This window comes from Anas acuta, chromosome 1 (assembly GCF_963932015.1).
Source record: "Anas acuta chromosome 1, bAnaAcu1.1, whole genome shotgun sequence".
NCBI classification, from domain to species: domain Eukaryota; kingdom Metazoa; phylum Chordata; class Aves; order Anseriformes; family Anatidae; genus Anas; species Anas acuta.
This window is the reverse complement of record NC_088979.1, coordinates 116,284,904-116,307,322: the sequence shown is the minus strand read 5'-3', so window position 1 is coordinate 116,307,322 and position 22,419 is coordinate 116,284,904. Positions and strand designations below refer to the sequence as shown.

The 22,419-nt window shown below is 42.2% G+C and overlaps 1 protein-coding gene across 3 annotated transcripts; it reads left to right on the top strand.

The window, feature by feature from the left end:
* The first annotated feature begins 1,325 nt into the window (after positions 1 to 1,325).
* On the top strand, positions 1,326 to 21,601 carry TMEM45A (transmembrane protein 45A). Of its 3 annotated transcripts, none has more exons than XM_068695788.1 (7): positions 1,326 to 1,585; positions 10,918 to 11,127; positions 13,488 to 13,700; positions 14,450 to 14,634; positions 16,884 to 17,029; positions 18,477 to 18,569; positions 21,387 to 21,601. In XM_068695788.1, exons 2-7 carry the CDS (start codon positions 10,938 to 10,940, stop codon positions 21,430 to 21,432), a joined length of 873 nt encoding a protein of 290 aa, XP_068551889.1. In that variant the 5' UTR covers positions 1,326 to 1,585; positions 10,918 to 10,937; the 3' UTR covers positions 21,433 to 21,601. The 3 variants fall into 3 exon arrangements, with proteins under 3 accessions (XP_068551889.1, XP_068551910.1, XP_068551900.1); XM_068695799.1 differs by lacking the exon at positions 1,326 to 1,585 and adding an exon at positions 1,674 to 1,831; XM_068695809.1 differs by having other exon boundaries at positions 1,328 to 1,585; positions 18,477 to 21,601.
* The last annotated feature ends 818 nt before the right edge of the window (positions 21,602 to 22,419 follow it).

Genomic DNA, 22,419 nt, shown 5'->3' with positions numbered 1-22,419 from the left:
ATGTATCACGTGTTTGAAACAGGTATGGCAAATCAATTTCCTAACCTTTTGGACTCTCGTTGGTTGGTATTTGCCAAAAAAATTGCAAAAGATGCTTTGTTGTTGGTGTAGTCCTTAACGGTACTGTGGGATATTCTGCTTACTTACTGCTCCGTGATTGCCTTAATGCAAATTGCAGTTGTCCTCGCAGGCACACAGAATCAGGGTTTCCTGAAAATGCAGGGTTTCCAGTATACTAATTGGAGATTTTGGCATTGGAGACACTAATCATTACTTTGAATCACTTTTATGTCATTTTAAGTACAGATAGAAGTGAGGAATCCCAGGAAGTGATTTTTGCTCCACTGCCAAGGCAAACACATCAAACCACTGATAAAGAGATGAGGTAATTACAATTCTTCGTTTCATTCGCTGATTTAGCTTAGTCTAACTGAAAACTCTTTTGTAACAGAAGGATATCCATTAGATAGAAATTAATGCCATTATCTGAGATGCATTCTGGTGTCTAAAATAAATTAAGTTGTTCAGACCAAGAAAGTGGAGCAGCTGCCACAGAAGCCAGATTTTGGAGCACTGTTTGGGTAGAGAGGTGGTCCTTCTGGAAAATATTATTTTTTTCCCTATACCCATGACATCACCCAACCTGCAAAGGCATCTGCTTGCCAGATGCTGAAGGGTATTTGATGTAGTACTATTTATCTGAGAGTAAATGTGCAAATTAATGCTAAAGAGATGGACATGGGCAGAGTTGGTTGAGAAGATAGCCCAAGATGAAAAGCATCAAACAGGAATGCACTTTTAATCTAAGTTTTAATCTTTACACAGAGTTAATTTCATCTACTAATTTCTTCAAGCAAAAGCATTCAGGTCCTGCAAGGCAGAGATCTTAGGGGACTTGGGGGTTTGTCGGGATTTATTCCCAGCAGTGGCTAGCTGGTGGGGATGGGGGCACCTCGGCTTGACTCTTCCAGGTGCTGCAACCTGAGAGCTCGGTGCCAGCATGGGTGGAAAGGGTCAGGGGAGCTGGCAGTGTAGTTTAAACAGAGCCACAAGACCTGCTCATTGCAACTTGTAGGCAAAAACCTTGAAGGAGGGTTTGTAAGATTTGAGGAGTGAGTTTGTGTGCTCTGCTGGGTAACGCAACAGAGGCGGTGCAGTGTAAGATGCTTTTCATCGTGCTGCGACTCAGCCAGCGATGTTAATGACACCGTTTACTCCGGCAAGACGTTTGCACATAAAACCCTGGCTTTACCCTTTCAATTTTATTTTTGGACCTTCTTCTTTTGGATTTCGGGCTCTGCCATGCATTCCTGGGTAATTACAGGAACTGCAGCGCCGGGTGCTTATTTTCCTGGAGAAAAACCGTGATCTTCGGGGAATTTTTTTTTTTTTTTTTTTTTCAATCAAAAAATTAAAGGCAGGGGGTAGCCTCTCTTGCACGCAGCGGTGAGAGGAGGGCCCCGGCCCGGCCCGGCCCTACCGGGAGGAGCTCGCCCGGCCCCCGCGGGGCCACCGGGGGTCTCTGGGCGAGGGTCCCGGGGCCTCGGGGCCGGCCCGGGCCGGGGGCTGCAGCGGGGCAGCGCAGGTAAGGGGCAGTGGGGCTCCGGGCAGGGGGCTGGGGCTTGGAGGGAGGGGGCTTCTGGGGCCCGGGGAGGATTTGGGAACGGAGCCAGGACTCTCCGGGTCGCCCTGCAGCCCCAGCACGGGGAGGGGGCAGCAGTGGTCGCGGATCGCTGGGCAATGTGGGGTTATGTGCTAGGGGTGCGAGGCATGCGCTGGAGTGTCTCGCACGGCTCTTTTCCCCTCTCCTCTTCGGATGTTTCAGACAGAGGTAGGTGTGCATCCAAACTTGCATTTCCAGGGAAAATCAACAGAAGTTAAATGCGGTCGTGGCTACTTGGGGAATGAGAGAAGCTCTAAAATCAGGCTATCACCGTCTCTCTATTCTGTTTCAAACCAGAGTAATGCTTGGAAAAACTTTTACAGCCTCTGCATATGTTCCGTTTTGCTTCGGTTTTCCAGCTATAAATCATCTTCTGCTCTCCTAATAGCACTTAATGCTTGACATAGTATCAAGCATTTCATTGTCTTTCAGAGACTTTGGCTTTCTGAACTTTGAGAGCTTAGGAACTGAAACGTAGAGGTACTTAAAAACAAAGTATTTATGCTTTTTTCCTTGTTAAAATGAATGATCTGAGGATTACCGTGCACTTACATGCTTAGGATTTGTGATTTCCCCTGTGTGTATGACTTTGTTTGCCTTACCTTATAGCACTTTTTGTAGACCTCTGTAAATTATGGCATGCGATGTTCCATGAGTCACCGTAAATACTTTGTCATTTGCAAAAGGAATGTACTTGGTATCTACTTGACATGAAAATGCATCATTAGCTCTGCTGTTACCTTTCCGAAGTTCACTCAGATGCTTTTTTACCACTTACTTAGACTTTCCTTGTGTTTTTCTCTTTGCAAATGGAGCTGGGTAACACAAACAGATTTCTCTCAGTTGTGGAGAGTGTGGGTAGAAATAACTGCTCGGGCAGAAAAGTCAAATGAATCTTGAGGAGTGGCTTGAATAATTATGCCTGTGTTTAGGCAAACTGCTCTCTGTTTACTCTTGCACACTGAATCTGCCTGTAAATATCAACTTACCCAGTGCTGCAAATGGCCAGACCGGCAGCACAAAAACGGGTCTTTTGTTTTTCACTCTTAAGACAGAAATGAATCAAGTCTTCTCAGTGTCACAGCTCCTGTCAGTTGGCTTATGCTCCACTTCTTGGATGTGATCAAGCATGCTCACTTGAGGTGGGCAGCAGTGGTCATTTTGATTTTTCTTCCTCCGTGTGAGATGGACAAGTTCCTAAAACCAGGGATTATATGTAATTAAACCTTCTTTTTGAAAAATTTGAGTTTTTAAAGTGAGTGCCATGATATAGTGGCGCTCCTGTGTCACTTACTCTGTGGTGTGAGCCAGGGCTTGAGTGCTGGCACCACTTTTTGCTCCAGATGATAAAAAGGAGCCCCAAGTCCCTTCTCATCAAATTACGCCTAGGCCAGTGTCTGCTGTAACATTTTAATACTATCTGAATGAATTCCTAAAACCCTTTCTCCGTGTGACCTTGCACTGGAGCCATTTCTAAGATACAGAGCGTAGCATCTGTAATGCCAGTGGTTTTATAAGAGCTGCTGGTCTAATTGAATCACAAAGCTCCTGCTCCATAACACTGTCCCCACTGGTGCCATTACTGCTGTCGGATGAGAGGCAGCAAGGGCTGCAGCTGCTGCACCCCTGCATTATGGAGGACACTCCGTTTTCTGCTGCTGTTGCGTTGGCCCTGACTGATTCCCATCCAGTGAGTACAAGGTGATCCCATAACGAGGAACTGTACCTGTTTCTCTGAGACATTTTGATTTTTCCAGCTGGGCTAACTTGGACAGCCATTTCTCGCAGCTATTATCAGTGTTACTGACTGCCTCGCCAACACTCGTTTATTCATTAGTGTTTCTCTTTCCCTCACATCTTTGTGCTGTTGAAAGCCTATTTCAACTAGTAGAGGCAGTGCATTTAGTTGCCGTTGTGATGAGCAGTACATCGAGCACCCTGGTCTTGACAGAAATGGCTTGCAGAGAAAATTTCCTGGTGCAAAGGCACGTCTGTCAAGGCAAAGCTCTAGGTCCAAATCCCACCTTCAGCTCTGGTGTATGGCTTTATGGAAATTACCTACAAGAAAGCCTTTTATCTTCTTTTTTCCCCTTTCTTATCAGAACATAACACTGCAAGCCCCAGCACTCAAATATTGCTGGTTACAGCACCCGAATCCATGAGATTTAAACATGTATTTGGATTCACTTTATTTGTCTTTACCATCTAAAACCCTGGGGGCTCACGCTCACTGACTGTACTCCACAGACAGACAGGATGGCAGAAGGTTAGGATTCCCTTAATCAAATACCTTCAGAAACACGAATTCAAGAAAAAAGAGGCTGGATCTCACAGGAGGAAGCAAAAGGCAGCAGTTTCCATGAACAGCCAACATGTTGGGCACACTCATTGCTGGTCTCTGGCATCCTCCCTCGCAGAGGACAGGAGAAGCTCACCTCTTACAGGTGTCACCTGCTTGTTGCCTGGTTCAGAGCTCTGCTGAGCATCACAGAGGCTGACTGAGCTGGGCTGTAATTCTCTGGTATGAAAACTGACTCCTTCCTGTGAATGCTGTGATGGACTTAGCAATGCTCTTGCGTGTGTTGACATCGGTTCTTCCCGTGTTTGTCAGCTTGATACTAACCTTAAGATGAAAGCTTATGGGCATTTAAAGCACAGCATGATACTTTTGCTTATCATATTTCATTAGTATTAGGTGATTCTTTAAAATGGGGTCTTCTGTGTAATATTCTGCTTTCTCATTCAGAGGTCTCTGTCACCCCAACACCTAGTGCTACAGAATGAACTGTTACCTTAATGCCTTGTCTGTACGGTAACTGGTTGTTACCATAAGGGAACAACCCTTACAACCAAAGAATTACAAATCACATTGAGGTCAGCAAGTCCTGTCTTTCATACCTGAAGATCTGTCCTTCTACAAGGAATTCCTCACTTTATTTCTTTCACACCTAACTTCCTTGCAGGTAGAAAATACCATTTTGGACCACTCAAACACCGTCTTCTCAATATCCACCCCTCCCCTCCTTTTTTTTTTTTTGGTTATCTTCTTATCTTCAAGAAGTATTTGGGAACATAAATAATTGCAGCAACTTCTATCAATCTGCAAACTGCAATGTAAGTCTCAAAAGTAGGATTTTTCACAGGCCAGGTGATCACTAGTATATATTACAAATATTTATCTGGTGGTCTCGCCAGCTTCTTGTTCTTCTGAGACCATTCCACTGAAGCCCCAGCTGTATTGTTAAGATGCTGTAAGAGCAATTCCATCAAAGGGATGCTAACTGAAACCAGATCATGTTTTATTTCATTTCTTCTCCAGGACTGGGCTTTGAGCTCTAGATCATCAGCTGATCCAATAGACTTTTTATCTCCTGATATTCTTCTAGCATGTCAAGCAGGAAGCAGAGATCATGTAGATAAACACAACTGGAACTGCAAGGAGAAACCGTACTCTACAAAACTATTTTATGCAGGGTACCCAGGGAGTAATTCTCCTTGGTGGTGGCTCGAGTCTGCTGTGCCGGGAGGAACCGTGCATTGACAGCATCCCCTCTGAGGACAGCAGTCTGCCTGACCCTCTGTGGGATGGAGGCCGCAGCTCTGCCCATGGGGCAGCTAGAAGGTCATCCCAAAGGAAGCAGCACCCATGCTGGGCTCCTGCAGGTGGGGAAGTGGCTGCAGTCAAGCACACAATGCAGGGGCTAGCAGCTCATACCCACAAGAGCTGAGCGATGCACCCATGCTCCTCTACCCTTTGTTGCAAGTAGTGCTAGGAAATGGCAGGTTATACGGCCAGTACAGGAACAGACCCTCTTTCATTAGAAAAAAATATATATATTATTGTGTCCCTTGCAATTAAAAAAAAAATAATTTTGTCTGTGTGTGATTTGAACTTGTGGTGATCTGAATAAAAGGCTTCAAATGGGCAGTCCTGGATTCTGAAAATTTCATATTCAGAGAGTAGCAGCTGCTCTGATATCAAGAGCCAATGGTGAGATTGTTACGGAGTGTTTATTGTCCCTGGATAACCCCTGGAGACAGCCCGCTTGAATATGGGAGCAGAAAGAGAGTCAGCAGACGTGCAAAGGAAGGGAAAATCAAGCCAAAAAACGGAGGGTCATGAGAGGTGAAAAAACACTGTGAGGAGCTCTCAAGAGGCCAAGAAGGACAAGTGTTTTGGAAGGAAGAGCTGTTGACAGCTGACGAAAGAAACGGAGTTGTTCAGGTTGTGGGCCCAAACCCAGCACTCTGAGGGTGTGTCTTAGAGCTCCTCCTTTCTAAGATCAGTATATAGACTTCTGGTCATTGAAGCTTTGGGATTTTTGTTTTTCATCTCTGTCTTCTTTAGGCTTGAAGATTTGATCAAGGTGTGAATTATTCTCTTGCGGGCTTCAGAGATGTCTGTTCATGACATATTTTGACCTAAAATTCTTTATCTTCCACACCCTTAAGCCAAAAATATTAGGGATTTTTTAGCATTTCAAGAAGTCCTGAGTCCTGCTTTCATTAGTGTACTCAATACTTAGTATAAGTTTAATTCTGAAGTAGCTATACGTGCCATGTAAGTGCTTCCTGATGCCAACGCAGTGACCTCATTTGGGAACATGGGGCTGTAGCTGCTGAAACGCTTTTAGTCTTGACATGAAACCAGTATTGCATTCAGCAAACAAAGCAATTACAGATGACATTGTGTTTCAGATCAGCGTGGCTCTCTGTGATGTTCGCAATTTAATGGCTGCGGGGTAAAAGGCACTTGGATTGTGAATACATCTTTATGTGCAAATAGGAAACTTTGGTATTTCAGTAAACTCGTCTAAGATTTTCTTCACCTCAGATGCATTGGACTGTTCTGCATTTCAGTTTTCAGTAGAAACTGTGTGATTGGGATTTGTATACTGAACACAAATCATCTAGAAAGTGTTATTTCTTTTTCTTATCAGTGTGCATTATTTTTACTGACATAAAGATTGATTACTCCGGGCATTATGGATAAATAATAATTTTGTTTCAAATATTATTCTCAAACATTATAAATGCCGCATTGTTGTTTCCTAATCTAAGTATATGGGAGAAAAATAACACTTTGCTTTACCATTGGAGTAACTTTGCAAATGTTTAATCTTTGGTTTTAACTTCTGTTACCACACAGTTCTGCAGCAGAAACTAGTGCACTGCAGAAGAGCGAGTTTGTGGCCTCATAACTTGTGTCATTTGGGGGTAAAAAATGTTTCTGGTTGACTGTCCTCTTCAACATCCTCCAGGGCGTGATAAACACAGGAAATTACAGGGCATGCTGATGTGACAGAAGAATGTGCAGGGCAGGGAAGCGCCGTGCTGCGTCGCTGGTTCTGACTGACCGGGTACTCGCATCCTGGTCCAGTATGGGCTATCCTGCCTCAGGTTGTTTTAAAGGGAGAAGGGGATAAAAGAACACCAGTCTAGTTCTCCATAAAGTGATTGAACAGCTGCCTGGATAGCCAGCTTCTCCAAACAACCTACAAGCCATGCCTCAATCCCCACATCAGCAGCCTCAAGAGGTCGGGAATGAAAACAGTGAACGTTATAAAAGTTCCCTCCCCAAAAAGTCAGAGGATGCTTGAATCAATTTCTTAAGTCTGTTTCTCACCTTCCTTTCATTTTTCTGTCAGTGTTAGGTGAGGTAATTTACAGGCTAAAAAGGCAGTTTTTAACACCCAGGAAAATACATACCTTTTCTTGACAGCTCAGCTGGAGACTACATTTGCTCATCCCCTCCCTTCCCTCCTGATCCCACATTCCCTTCTGACCCCAAGGAGTAAGGTGCAGCCTGAGCCAGGGGATGGACATCCAGGGTGCACAAAGCGTTACTGTTACATACGGAATTTGTGGACTACCATCAACAACCTATATTTGGTTGGCAAAGCCTGTGTGTAAAAATACTTTTGCAATACCACCCAGCTTGTAATTTCTGGAAAAGCTTAAGCCATGCAAAGCTTTCTGTGATTACTGCAAGAAAAATGATACTTTGAGCTCACATATGGAAGAAAAAAAGCATCTCATGGTCACAAGTAGCTGTAAATTGTTCTCATTCCTTACTCCAGTCAGCTGCAGAAGCGTTGCCTAGTACTTAATATTTGTAAACTATCTGGACAGCTGATTTTATGGCCATCGTTATGCCTCGTTATCTTTTCCTCCTCTTTCCCCAAGACCATGGGGCCCCTGAGTCCTGGGTGAGGACAGGGACAGCCTCAGGATCTTCTTCTCTACCTTTATCCCTGTTGCACTCCAGGGAAGCTGGTGGGTAGCGAGGGAGGTTTGCTGCTGAGAGCGTGGCTGTGGCTCTTAGAAAGAAGTGGCTCTGCTGGCACCCCTGGCCCTGAAACCAGTGAGGGTGGAAGAGGGTGTGGGACCTGCATGCCTTCCAACATCAGTCCTCCAGTGATTTATTTCTTCACTTATGGGATAAGGCTGTGTAAAAACAAAACCTCAGACTGATTAATGAGCTGGGCTGCACAGGGGGTTACCAAATTCCCTCCAGTCCCGCCAGGAGCAGCCATCTTGCCCCGGACTCCCCACGCCTCCCCTTGCTTCTCCCGGCCCTGCCGTCTGTCCCCAAGGCAGTCTTTGCTGGTCCTTGCAGTGTCCTCTGCCTCACACGAAGCCCCATGAGGTGAAGCTGGCAGAACCGACGGGTGTCTTTCTAGAGAAACTGTACAAATAAACCCCAGCGTCTTCAGACGCTCTCAAACTGAAGGATATGCTCCCCCAAACTAATAATACTCAATCGTAATGCTTACAGCAAAAATTGATTTCTGGTTCTCTCTTGTTTGTATTGGATATGCAGCAGTGGCTTGTTCCTTCCTTCCTTCCTTTTTTCTTGTTCCGTTCTTCCTTTGCCTTATTTTTAATAGTTTTGAACAGAATGTCTTGATGGGTAATCCAGATTTAGGGCAAAAAATCTTCCAGTATCAGAGCTGTAAGTAACCCAGGGGTGAGTCTACAGATTGGGATTTACTTTTGAAGTTTCATACACTGTGCAGTACAAATTACATTAACAGATGGTTATTTGAATCTTACTGCAGCTGTAGTGTCCTAGAGGTAGGCTTTCCATAGATTTAATTTACCTTTGTAAACCCGTATCTCCCTTTGATGTGTGGTACGGGGTAAATTTTTCCATTTGGAGTGCTATGCACCTGTTGTGAATAACAAAATACCTAATGAATAAACTCTTCTTAATGAGCTATGTTCAGTGATATCAGACACAGAAGGGGGAAAGGTCACTTCACCCCCCACTCCTCTTCTTTCAATTCAAAGAAGGAAAGAAATAACGTGTCTGAAACGACAGCAGTGCCACTCAGGCCAGCAGGCTTTTGGAGAACCAGAAATTAAGGCTTTCAAAACAAATGAAACATTTCACAGTTTAATGCCATATTGAGGCAACTGTCTAAAGCTTGAGCTCTGGCTAGTATCACCCTTCATTAGGGAAAATGGTGGTGTGGTAAGCACTGGCAGCAATACACGGGTTGACCACAGCCTTTGAGATGTCCCGAGGTGAGGTGACTCCTCCAGGACACATCAGAGGCCAGATCCAGTGAGTGGGACTGAGACCCCAACCCTGCTGCCGGGGAGCAGGCAGGGCTGTCCCCACTTGCAGGCACCCCAATAAGACACACAGGTATAAACCCAGCAGGCTGACTTGCCATCGCTAGTGTGCTCAGCACCAGGGAGCTTAGAGCTCAATTTGGCATTTTGTGAGTGAGAATGGAGGTGGCCATCGCCTTTTTTTCTCCTTTGTGTCTATATAGGTCACCTCTCTCTCTCATGCAATTGGGTAATAGTCTTACGGCAACTGTAGGACCTGTGTACGTGGAAAAGTTTCCCTTCCTTAAAATAATAAATAGAAAAATAATGCCTTAAGCGGAGTTTAGCCTCCAGAAATAAGAGAGGCCTCACATTACGTGACTAGACAGTGTTACATGAACCATCTGCAAGTACTCCATGGCCCACAAGCCACAGTTTAAAACTTCTTATGCAGAGCTGACTGTAGGAAATACTTACTAAGAAGAAAAATATACCAGAGCCTCCATCTCTATATTCTGCTAATAACTAGATGGCTGCAGTGTAGTGTGGTGATGAGATTTGTAAGTTAGTGACAATAATAATAGGAAATGAAGTTTGCTAATGCTCATTAAGTGATTATTCTTGATTACACATTGCCTATGCAAAGATTTTGTGTGCCTTTGTGTCGTGATGCCTGACAACTCAGTTTATACAGGCATAAAGAAAAATTGCAATCTAATCTTAGAGATGGAATTTTAATGAAGAAGCTGATGGAGCTAAGTTACTTCTCCTAGAAGTTGGGATGAGGACATGAGTTACTAGGTCCTGTTAACAGCACTGCTGTTAAACATTTATGCACCACTGACCAAGTGATAGCCTTATCACTCAGTGTGCTTGATGGGGAAAATATGTAGCTAGTTGTGGGTACATAATTCACCTATCATATACTGAGAATCACTTCTTGTTTGCAAATCATCATGAGACATCCGCACTGAAATGCAAAATAGTTTTTTATTAGTTACCCATCAGATCTGTACACAATCCATCCTTAATCAGATATTATATTGATTTCTGTTTGTGGAGTAGAGAAACATGTAATGCTCTTCTGTGTGAAGGGACCAAAGGGGAAGGAACCAAACTTTGAATATTCATGTTCTCTGTTTTGCTAGTGAAAGCTCAACGGCATGTCATTGTTCACTATAACACCTTTTTCTCTTTGCTTGTCAGATGCCAGCTTTGCATTTCAGGTCAGCAGCTTTGCAGCTGGGTCACTTTTGTTCTGCAAAATTGTGAAACTTGGGAGATAGGCTGGGTGTCTTGAACAGACATGGGCAGATAGTGGTAGGACAAGGGGGAACCATTTTAAACTAAAAGGGGGGGAGATTTACGTTAGAAGTTAGGAGGAAATTCTTTCCTATGAGTGTGTCAAGGCATTGGAACAACTGTGGGTGCCCCATCCCTGGAAGTGTTTGAGGCCAGGCTGGATGGAGCTTTGGGCAACCTGCTCTGGTGGGAGGTGTCCCTGCCCATGGCAGGGGGGTTGGAACTGGATGGACCTTGAGGTCCCTTCCAACCAAACTATTCTGTGAATCTGTGAACAGCCAGGGACACTTTTTCAATCTAAGCAGGAAGATAATTTAAAATGATAACCCATAGATTTCTCCTACCACTTCAATAATCAGTCTCTCTCTCTCTTTTTTTTTTCTTACCTTCAGCTATTGCACAGTAGAAAATCATGGGAAATTTTAAAGGCCATGCCCTCCCTGGAAGCTTTTTCCTTCTTTTTGGCTTGTGGTGGTCAGTGAAGTACCCCCTAAAGTATGTCTGCCGAAAGAACAAGAGCGCTTGCTACCTGGGTTCCAGGGCAGGATTTCAGCGCCTAGAATTTGTTGAGGGAATCATCAAAGCTGTCTTTGCTCTGATTGGTAAGTTAGATGGACTCAAAGAAGAAAATAAAAATGCAAAGAGCTGTGCCTTTTAACATTTTTTTTCAAAGCTTGCTTTCTGATAAAATGAATCTTGTTCTGCTTTTTTTTCTTTTTGGTTTGTTTGTTTTGTTTTTAGGTAGTGGTGCAAGAAGGATATCATCACGAACCAGTGCAACGAGCTACTAAGTTTCCTGATTTTTTTTTTTGTTGTCTTCAGTTCAAGAGAGGATGCCATTCTGAAACAGGTCTTTAGGTTGATTCACATAGTTCTGCTCAACAAAACAAACAAACAAAAAGAAAACAACTGTGAGGGGCTATTTGGTATCTTTAAGTAGACATTTAGGTCAGACTAGGTGCTTTACTTAACTACTCCTGGCCTTTAAACACTATGAATCTAAGAAGTAGCGCAGCATTTGCTATTAATTACACCCTTATGTAACTTGGTTTCCATCCACAGCACTCTTCCGGAGCTTCTGTAAATCTCCTGGCTCCTTCACAGGTGGTCCATTTGAATGTTCATGTGCTGCTCACTCCTTCAGGGAGGGAGAAAAGTTACTTGGGCAAGAGGCCCTCATGTGCAGGCTGTTAGCACCAGACTGGGGGGGCATTGCTCATCTATTTTTGAATCCAGCCATCCCAACCCACTGCTGTGAATGGTTTCAGGTGGCCTGCCAGCTCTCAGATGTTGATAGGCTCCACCAAGCTATGGATAAAATATGTTTTTCATTAGCACCATTCAAAAGGACAAATATTCACAGAAAAGACAAAACTCCAGGTCTTACTGTTGCAGAATTGGTGCAAGAGGGGTCCTCTTTCTCATGATGTGGTGAACCCACCTGCATACTAAGAGGACAATTTAGAGATCTGTGCAGCTGGATGGAAATGCAGCTGGATGGAAATGCCCACTCATTATCTGAATCCCAGCATGCTGCATGACATCCATCTTTACTTTTTTGAGTAAGCAAACTAAATAACAGGAGGCAGGGGAGCTCAACACATGTGGGCCTCAAGATGAAAAAGAAAATAATTTTCCGTATTAAGATCCTTTTTTATCTATCTACTCTTTAAATGCTCACAATTCCCAGGTGTATAATCCAGGGGTAGGCTTTACCCCCACACGTTGTTCCAAAGCCACCTACCTGGTTTTCCTTCCCCTCTGGGAGTTGTGTCACTTAGGATACATAAACACCAACATGATGCTGTGGATGCAATATAACATGCATCAAAAATTATCAAAACCAGAATAATAATGTCTGTTTTTAGGTGTGGATAAGAACATCTTTCCTACAAATCAGTGTCTAGAGAGAGACAGACAACTAAAACATGAATCCAGTGTTTTTATTTTCACCCTGGAAAGAAAAGCTATTAGTTTGATGTAAAGCAATTTAAATTCCAGTCAAAAATGTGGACAAGAAAGCTTGGCAAGGACAAACACTACAAGCAGCAGAAGGAATAGAAACTGCTGTTTCTGTATTAGGAAAAAAAAAAAAAGGAAAAACGCTGCATTTGTTCTGCAGTATATCTACTTATACAGAGGGATGCTGGCACACACTATACTAAACAACATAAATAACTCCAATGTCTTAAAAGCATAATGTATATTAAGCCCTTCACAAAGTTAATTGCTCCTATAAAGTATCTAAAAGCAACTTTCCCTGTTCTGGAGTACTGCAGTTAGTTAGCAAGACAACAAGGGGCCAAGGTAAGGGAGGCGGTGGAGCAGCAATGCAAATACTAACTCTGTATACATCCTCGTGGGACCTTTAACAGCTCTGCACGGCAGAGAGATTTCCTTTTATGGTTTTATAGGAAAGATCTCCTTTGAATTAAGAGTTTGAACTCTGCCATCCTTCATACTGCAAAGAACTGAAATGGGAAATCTTTCTTTTGGGGACTTCAGCATGTGCTGAATTGAATGCATGTTCGAACCACTGGGAGAGAGAGCTGAAAAATGTAGTCAGTGGACTACCACAATGGCAATTGTTTAAAAGAAAAAAAGGAAGAAAAGAAAGCACAAAATAGCCATCTCTGGTTTTATTTCTGGAAACTGCAAGATGCAAATAGTCCCACCAGGAGATGAAGCCTGGTTTCCTATGGTTTTCTTCTTTCTGGCTTATGTGATGCTTAATACATGCTTGAGCTTACTCTGTGGTCTTTCCCTCAGCAAAGAAACTTTTTCTCCTCTCCTCTACCCACTGCCTTGTTTTATTAGAAATGTATAGAATATAAATACCTTTGAGGCCTCTGTGCTTTTTCATTTGCATTTGGACAACATGTTAAAAACTTTATTGGCTGAGTTGGGAAGTCTTTATCTTAAGCACCAGGACAAATAATAGTATTTCTCATTTCATGTGCAGGAATGGTGGCTGAGCAATTTGTTCCCGATGGACCTCACCTGAAATTGTATAATTATGAGGAAAAGCACTGGGATCACTTGATGAACTGGCAGCACGCCACTATGTATCTCTTCTATGGCATTTCAGGCTTAGTCGACATTGTGGCTCACGGTACTAATGCGTTGCCAGTGGCCATGGACAGGATGATGCTTTCGTTAGCAGTTTTTATTGAAGGTAAGTTCACCTCTCCCTGTAGAAATACCTATGAAACTGGCACACATGTATCGGTCCTTTGGCTGGGATTCTCAAATTAACTTTAGAGAATGAGCTCTATGATGATGAGATGAGCATTTAACATTCTGAAACCTTCAAAAAATAATAAAAAAATACAACACATTCTTGGCCCTCCTTGAACTGCTAAGGATTTTTCTGCTCTGTAGCCCAGGAGCATGGTAACACAATGCACAGGTGAATCCGTGCTTTCCTAAATCGCTAGATAGTAACAGGAGTGTTATGAGAATATTTTGGGTAAGCACTCAGTAGCTCAGGCATGTGCTTCAGTGTATGTACTGAGATGGTATGCTACTGTTAGCTGAAAGCCAACATGCGTACATCTACCCTCACAGCTGTCACATGTTGGAATTGCACTATGGACACACTCAATTTGCATTTTCTGTAGGCACAGTATATCTCATGGCAACCCTCTTGTTACACTGCAGAGACAGATGAATAAGACTTTGTTAAAGTGTGTTTTAAATAAAAGGTGGTAGAGCTTTAGCTTCCCATATTGCTTCCTTGCTTCCTGTCCTGAGCTCACAAGTGAAAGCATACAGTACATAGGCATCAGTCTTAAAAAATGGCTCTCAGCTTACCTGAGAAGGTGATAGTGACATAAAGGGAAAGGTTCGGTGTTTTCTAAAAGCATATGAAGGGAGTTTGCAAGGAAAGAAAAAATCTTAAACTGTTCACTTAATTTATTCCAGGTTTTCTCTTTTGCTACCACCTTCATGGGAGAGCCATGCTGGATATTCATGTTCATCAGTTACTGCTGTTTGCTATCTTTGGAGCTGCTGTTTGCATATTTCTGGAAGTTTTCTTCCGTGGCAGTATTGTACTCGAGATGCTTCGAACAAGCCTCTGCATATTACAAGGCAGCTGGTTCTGGCAGGTGGGTCACTGTTCTACCTCAGGAATGTCTTCCTTCACCAGTATTAGTGGCCTACTCCTTTGCAGATGTTTCACAGTTGACATAATGTGCCTTTTAAATGCAGACCTCAAAGGACCAAAGAAAGCAACACACTCTCAATGTCCCCTTAAAGAGATAAAAGTACATATTATTTCCATTTTACAGATGGTAGACAATTTTACTTCTCCTGTCTTTCATTTAAATCGTAGAATCACAGAATGGCTTGGGTTGGAAATTTTACTTTAAGACCATCTATTTCCAATGTCCCTCCCATCGGCAGGGACACCACCCCCTAGAAATCAATACAGAAACTAAGGTGATTTTGTTGAGCTCTCCCTTGCTATAATCATTAAATGTTCCCTCTGATCTCTGTAACATCCTGTTCAAAATTTGCAAGCCAAACAGCAGTGATTTTACAACTCCACAATGTTTGCTACTGTGGGAGCAGGGAGTCAATGTCCTGGGGAATACAGGAAAGGAGAGACAAGCAACTCAGTGACATTGCCATGAAGAGGAATGACGGTGCAAATTATTTTTCATGTGCTGAGCAGGTTGCCTCTTTTTACTTTCTAAAAACATTTCAACAGTGGCAGCCTAGATTCAAAAGGCATTAAAGCTCCCAGTTCTCATTAGGGCACTGGGTAACATCCAGTTTATTATTTTAACGATGTTCTGGCATGTGAGCAGGAGAAGTAACAGTCTAAAGTTGTACATTTTGGACATGTAGCTCCAGGAAGGTAGCTGCCAGGCCTTGGTTTCTGTGTGATTCTGCTGGATTAATAGATATTTGCATCCTTTTGCTGTTAGAGAGAATCTCATTAATTGCTGCAACCTTGCAACAGAGCAATAGGAGTGCTGGTGACTCTGTGTGTTTGATCTTATAGTAGAGAACTGAGGTCACTCCAGTGATTTTTCTTTCCGGCAAGTCTAGACTGCCTTCCCTTTTTTATATGCTGGCCAGACATGATGAATAAAAACGTTTGCTGTTCCTTAGGAGAACTGGACACTCCGCACCAAATCAAACATTTAAATACTTGCTCTGGCAAGAAGACAGACCTCCTAAACTGTAGTATTTTTCTATAAGTGAACTCAAGAGCCTGGTGCTGCAACACTCAGTGTTTTATTTTCGTGTTTGTAAGCTTTTTTATGTTGATGTTGTTGATTTAAGAAGCCTTACAAAAGAGGAATTAGATGCAATCACTTATTCTTTGTTGTCTGTCTAGTCTAATTTTAAAACAAGTTATTTCTTTAGCTCCAGAGACAATGTGCTTTTTGTTTCAAAGTAAAAACTGAAGAGCTAAAAATACAGGAGATTTAAGTGTGGCTTTTTTAACACCCACATTAGACTTCAACCATATGTGTGACTGAAAACCACATACTGGCTACAGCATGACAAATTTGTAAAAGGTAAAGGAGCTTTCTTTCTGCATCATCAACACCTTCATTCAATGAATTCTCTGCATGTAAATGCAAAATGCTCTCCTCCCCTCCTTCTTCCTCTCCCCCTCTTCGCAGCTTTAAAATCCTCAGCTAAATCACTGAGCAGTGACTTTGGAGAGTATCAGACAGTACAGAAGAGTGGTGCTTGTCAGGTCAGATGCCTGACCAGCCATGGGATTACTAGTTCTCTAGTTTATGCAGCAATATGAATTAGGTCTCCCCAGCTCTGGCTAAGCAAATCAGCTATGTACTTAACGTGAGTTTATAGTCCTACGTGAGAAAGTTGCATTTTTACCTAATTTCAAAACCTGATATTTTTCCTGGACAGAAACAGACCTAGGGCTCGCCTTTATTTATTGATTTATTATTCATCTTCTGAACTGTTTAGCACATTCCCAGATGCTGTTGGGAAGAAGCGAGTCAGTGTGAGTGGTTGGGCAGGTTTTCTATGTGGTGATGAGTTTGCAGTTGAGATCACACGTAGCTGAGGATCAGCCCCTTTCCTTATTGCACGTAGTTCAGGTTGCTGTAGGGCTTGTTGGGCCAATCGATCACTCTTTGAGCAAGAGCAGAGGGGCTCTGGAACTGGCTCTGCGTCTTCAAAGGCATTTCTGCACAAAGCTGTGTAAAATGATCCATCCCATCTGAGTGTGACTGTAAAAATGCTTCTAATAATCAGTCAGCACTGTAAGTAAATGAAATGTCTGCCTTGTGATGGGTAGCATAATACATGATACAGCACAGGATACACATCAAATGACATTTGCTAAACATCTCTTATTTGATTGCAGATTGGCTTTGTTCTTTATCCTCCAAACGGGAGCCCAGAGTGGAATCAAATGGATCATACCAATATGATGTTCCTGACCATGTGCTATTGTTGGCATTATGCTTTTGCTTTTCTTATACTTGCAGTAAATTACACAATTGTCAGCTGGTAAGTTACTTGAAACACTAAAACTGTGGAGACCTGTCTGTTTGCTCTAGCAGGAACTTTATTTTTTGAAGGCTTCACTGACAAATCAAAAGGTTCACACAAAGTAATTCATTGTCTTGCAAGGTAAAATGAAAATAGCCACATCTAATCAATGAAGACAACATGGCCCATTGCTTCAGTAGAGAAAGGAAAACATTCATCAAGTACACTTCTAACAGCGTAATGCTTCTTATGTAAAATGAGCTCTTTTAGATAGTCCTCCACATTTGTAACTGCTTAATGAGCTAGATGTTGGGAAGCCCTTTTCTCTATTCTCTCCCAGTGCTCAACTCTCTTAATTCCAAGTGGATTCATCAGCAGGCTTCATGACTTAATTATTGGATAAATTTCATTGTTAGTACTTTCCTTTGATTAGACCTGTTTTTTGTTCTGTTCTGTTTTGTTTTGTTTTTCACTAGCTAGTTTCATCCCCTAATTTCTAGATAGAGCCCTTTTCCTTGCCACACAGTGGTAATTCTGACAAAATTCCAACTGCAGTGTGAACTTTGTTTGAAAAATGAGCCTGACGTTACCGTGTGCGATCACTTTCTGCCTGCAGGAGCTTACCATGCCTTTGCTGATATTGTCCTAAACGTGATTCTCACACCTTATTTTACCACTACCATTTTAACAGCCCTGTTTAATCATTCTCTGGTCACATGTAGTTCTTGCAATCTTGTCGTGCACCAAGAAGGTGCTGGTTCTTTGGGGATCTTAGTAAGAAAGGCACTGATAACCCAGGGTTGTTAACTGGTAACACTGATAACAGGGTTGTTGTGTAAAGGGTAGAAACTATAGAAAAGATGACAGCAATCTTATGCCCCTTCTGATGTTGGGAACTGTGCCTGCTGCAGCATTGGTTGACCCCCTCCAAGTTGACCATGGGGTTCTGAGCAGAGTTCCCATCCATGGGGAAATTGGACAGCCTGACGCTGCTTCACATCTGTATGGTGCTCTTCCAAGTGAACAAACCCATCAGTCTTGTACCTGTACGACATTAAACTTTCTATACGTTAAAACGATGTTAGCAGAAAGTATGTGATCTCACACAATTCTACAGCAAGAAGCTCCTACCAAAGGTACATACAGGTGGAATTATTAAAGGCAGCACATACTAATGCCGCAGTATGTGCTTGGGCTGTATAGTGGTCAGTCATGCTAACATGCAGATCTCTACAGTCAAGGCCTGTGGCTGAACTCTGCTCAGATTCTGCTTGAAATCACTTGTCTCTTCTTTACAATGTCTTCAGCAGTGGCCCACTACAGGCCTTCATAAGTCAATCATCCAAACTCCCTGATGAGATGCAAGAGTTAAACAGTTCTTAACCCTTTAATGATAGCCAGATTAGCCTTAGAGTCATGGTTTGATTTGTAATATGCATGACAACTCTTTCTTTTTTCTCTCCAGGGCAGTTCGGTCAAAGATTAAGCAGTCCCAGTCCATGGAAATGGGATTACTGAAAACATCTGAAAGAGATCAGGAGTCAGAAGATGAAATCTAGTATGAATATGGCTTGATTAGTTTACCCACCCTACCATTAGGCTAACTGATACCTCATTTTTCAATTTGTTTACCATCTTATTCACTCTTTACTGCTACTTGCTATGCAAATATCATCCCCTGAGTAGAGTATACATCTACAGAATTAGATCTTTATTTGCAGAAGGTAAACTCGGTATTGATTTGTGTTGGTTCCTCTAGTACCTTACTTATCACATGCTTCAATGAAAAACAGACATTCAACAAACTTGAACTGGCATTACCAAGTCTGTGTTAGACTCATTAAAACCTTAGCAAAATAGTTTCCATCTGCTGCTGAACAAATGGTTGTTTCCATAATTAGGGTGTCCAAATAAGTGCGTTTGTTGAACTGCAAATAACACAGTGCATAAACAACTCTGCAGACCTGGAAAAGAGTAGAACAACACAGAAAATCATAGTCTTGCAGCTGTCTTGTAAAGCACGTTTGTGTCTTTGCTTGTGGCTTTATGTTAAATGGAAAGAACTACTCACAGCAAAGACCTTCAACATTTCCTTGAAGAGCGTGCTGTGTGTTCACTCCCAAGCTTCTGAAGGAGGACCAGAGGGGTGTACGGTAATTAAAAGCCACTGCAGTTATTCCCTCCCTTGCCTAGATGGTCCTGTACACTGCTGCATGGTGAGCACTGGAAGGGCGGAGGTTTCCCTCATAGTTGCTCCATGTCTGGCTGGCCGCAGCAATCTCTCAATAACGACAAAAAAAATAGTGTTTTTTATTATTATTATTGTATTTATTTTTTTCCACTGAACAAGCTGAAGCCAGGCCCAGGGTGCGCTCCCCAGCACTCAGTCTCACTTGGGACATGCTCCAACCTCCACAAATGCAGAAGCGAAATAACTGATACGTGGCAGAAGACGGCAGAAAAATGATGCTGTGTGTAAGCACACTGCCCTCATGGGGCGATCTCCTGCCGCCTGGCTCTTGCTCTCCTGAAGTCTTGCAAAGCCTGGCCTCAGCAGCTGGGCAGCATATGCTCCATTTTTTAGGGTCTGCTGATGGCCATGAGCCATGTTGCGTGGCCAGATGTGGTGAGATGGTTATTCTGGAAAATAGCTTCTTCCCTTTAGAATGCATCTAATAAAATACAATTTTCTTAGTTGATGGTGCAGGATGACTTCTGTTTAAATAACACTGGGCTTGGTGCTGCAGAAGTGTTCCTTCTATTATTCTGCCATTTCCATATTCTCTTACGGGAATGCAGGACTGGGCTCTGGTAGATGAATCAGAATCATTGTGTCTAGCACCTCCAGTTTCCAGTTCACCTATGTTTTTTTCAGTGTGAACCAGAAGAATGAGTAGTATAAAACTACTAATTGCAGTAAGCTGTTTGCTTGAAAAAAATAGAAAAAAAAAATAGTTTGTAGCTCAAAGGGATCTCAGGACTCAGAAAAAAAATGCTAAAGGCTTTTTCTAAAGCTATTTCACCTTCAAGGCAACGTAAATTTTCACTTCATTTGTAGGATTCCCCCTTTTATCTTTTCTTTTCTGAGGACAGCTTTCCTTAGCTGTATGTGCTGTTAATGCTGAATTTTAGCCATACCAATGCCTCTTTAAAATAAGTAGGGTCATTTATTCTGAAGGAGATCTTCAGAAAGTACTTTGCTTCTCATAGGCAGAAACAACACAAGTTTTTTCAGTGCTTTTCTTGATAAATCCGTGTAATGCTGTACAAATATTAAGGTGCTGTATATCTAAACTAAAGGGAAAATCTAAGCAGGAAGAAAGCATGATAAACTGGTAGAGCTTTAATGTGTCTTCTTAGAAGACTTTAGTTGGTCATTTTTTAAATTATTTTAGATCTTTGCCAAGTATCATGAAATGACACATGTAAGTAGGTGTCAGACTATCTTACTGATATAATTAGATTATATCTACTTTGGAAAGCAAGAATAGATGGCTCTGTGTTTAAAAATGTAAACTGGAAAACTGTATATATATATAGCCAAATACCACCATTTTGTCTTAATATTTGTTTGCTCTTCTTTAAAACCTTTCTCTGAAGGATCTTGAAGATTTTGGCAAACTTTCATGAAGTCTGTCTCAGGACATCCTTGTAAGCTAGGTATCAGTATGGCGTTTTTGTAGGTGTGTGTCTCAGTTTTGCATTGGTCTTATGGCAAATGCTGAATTAATGGATATTTACTTCCCTCTGCAAATCTAAGTCTTGAGTTTCATTACTGCAGTTCCATTAAAATAAAATTTTCCATTGGCACAATATAGAAGGAAGATCCATCAGTTTGCTGAGGAGATTGCCTGGTAATAGCAGCATTGGCCAAATGCAGCATGTCATTACACCTGGCTGTAATCTGGTATTTATTGCACTACACCACTGTTGTCACTATGTTGTTGAGGGGTTTTTTTTGAGGGCAGATTTAGTTCCTGTTAGAATGGTAGGGGTGTAAATCTTGCTGAGAGTTATCCCCTGCATCTCCCTATGTCACCCCATGGTGAATCTCCCATAAATGATCAGAGGACTGGACAAATAAGCCCACTAGACACATCTGCTAATTGTGGTGCAACCATGCCTAGCAAAGACGCCTCTGAAGAAGCCCAGTCAGGAGGTGAATGCAGTCTGTGACCAAGAACTATAGGACATGCTGCTTCCAAAACCTCATTGTGTAAGAGAAGGTGACATTCTACTATTAGACTTGAAGATAAGCAAATAAAAGCAGGTCCTGAAATCTTAAAGAAAGAACAGTCTCTTGGATTTGATTTTTAATATGTAGAGGACATGCAGAGTGAGTGTTACACTGTTGTTCTGTGCCTCATGTTTTCAGTACCACCAAGGACAGAAACAACCCCTTCCATGCTGGAGTTGAATGAGTGGAGGGAAGTCTGACAAGTTTACAAACGCCACTCAGATCAAGGTAGCTGCTCTCAAGAGAACTTAAATTATTGTTAAATGTTGGTGCCTTTAAAAACTAAATGGTAGTGTGTAATAGAAAATATATGCCTGTATTTTTATTTAAATAAAATCAATTTATTCATCTAAGATGTCTGTCGTGTTTTTAAGGGAAAAACATAATCATTTATGGAGGAGGGTGGGGCAGGTAGATATGTTACTTTTATAGCCCACCTAGACATTTGAACTAGCTGGACCGGACCTTGGGAAATGCCAGTTCTGTTTTCTGCACATCGTAGCTTTGGCTCTGCATAAAGCTCGGCTCAGAATGGGGAGGTGTTTCAACCTGGGGGGATGGTTGGGTACCTCACGGTCCCTTCAGTGCTGAACTAAGAGTAAATTTGGCAGTGTGAGGGATTTCAATCCTACACATTCATTCATGCTTTAAATTGAGGCACTAGAAAGCCTTACTATGCCTGCTCCCTTAATGTGCTCCCCACATGGTTCAGCTCAGCTGAGCTATGCCAGCTGGGTTGCGAGTTACTAGTACAGAAGTCACTGGAAGAAAACAGAACAGTTTTTTATCCAGAAAGTCCTTTGGCATATGAAATAATAGAAGAAAGGCTGAATTTCAAGGACTCCCAAGGACTGCACAATAACTGCACATCTGTTAAGAGGGAGAAAGTCAACTGGAAAACTGCTGGGCACTGGCCTTTAAAATCTGTTCTAGGTCAAATATGCGCTTGCCCAAAATATGTGGGAGGAAAAAGCCCAGTATTTGTCAAATGGAATAACTAGTCCTCAGATGACTTTTTCAGAATAGCAATTTCTATCACCTTGCTATTTGTATTGTTGCAATTTAGGGATTTCTATAAGATACTGGGTGCACTTCTTAGAATGAAACTACATTTTAAAAAATAGCTAGAAAAAAATGATAAATACTACAGAATATTTAGGAAGTTGATTCG

What these genes read in the sequence shown, in the direction of transcription:
- TMEM45A (XM_068695788.1), top strand. Translation starts at nt 10,938, where the DNA reads ATGGGAAATTTTAAAGGCCATGCCCTCCCTGGAAGCTTTTTCCTTCTT. An exon ending in AGCTGTCTTTGCTCTGATTG is followed by an intron (nt 11,128 to 13,487) that starts GTAAGTTAGATG and finishes TTTCATGTGCAG; the next exon opens with GAATGGTGGCTGAGCAATTT. An exon ending in AAGGCAGCTGGTTCTGGCAG is followed by an intron (nt 14,635 to 16,883) that starts GTGGGTCACTGT and finishes ATTTGATTGCAG; the next exon opens with ATTGGCTTTGTTCTTTATCC.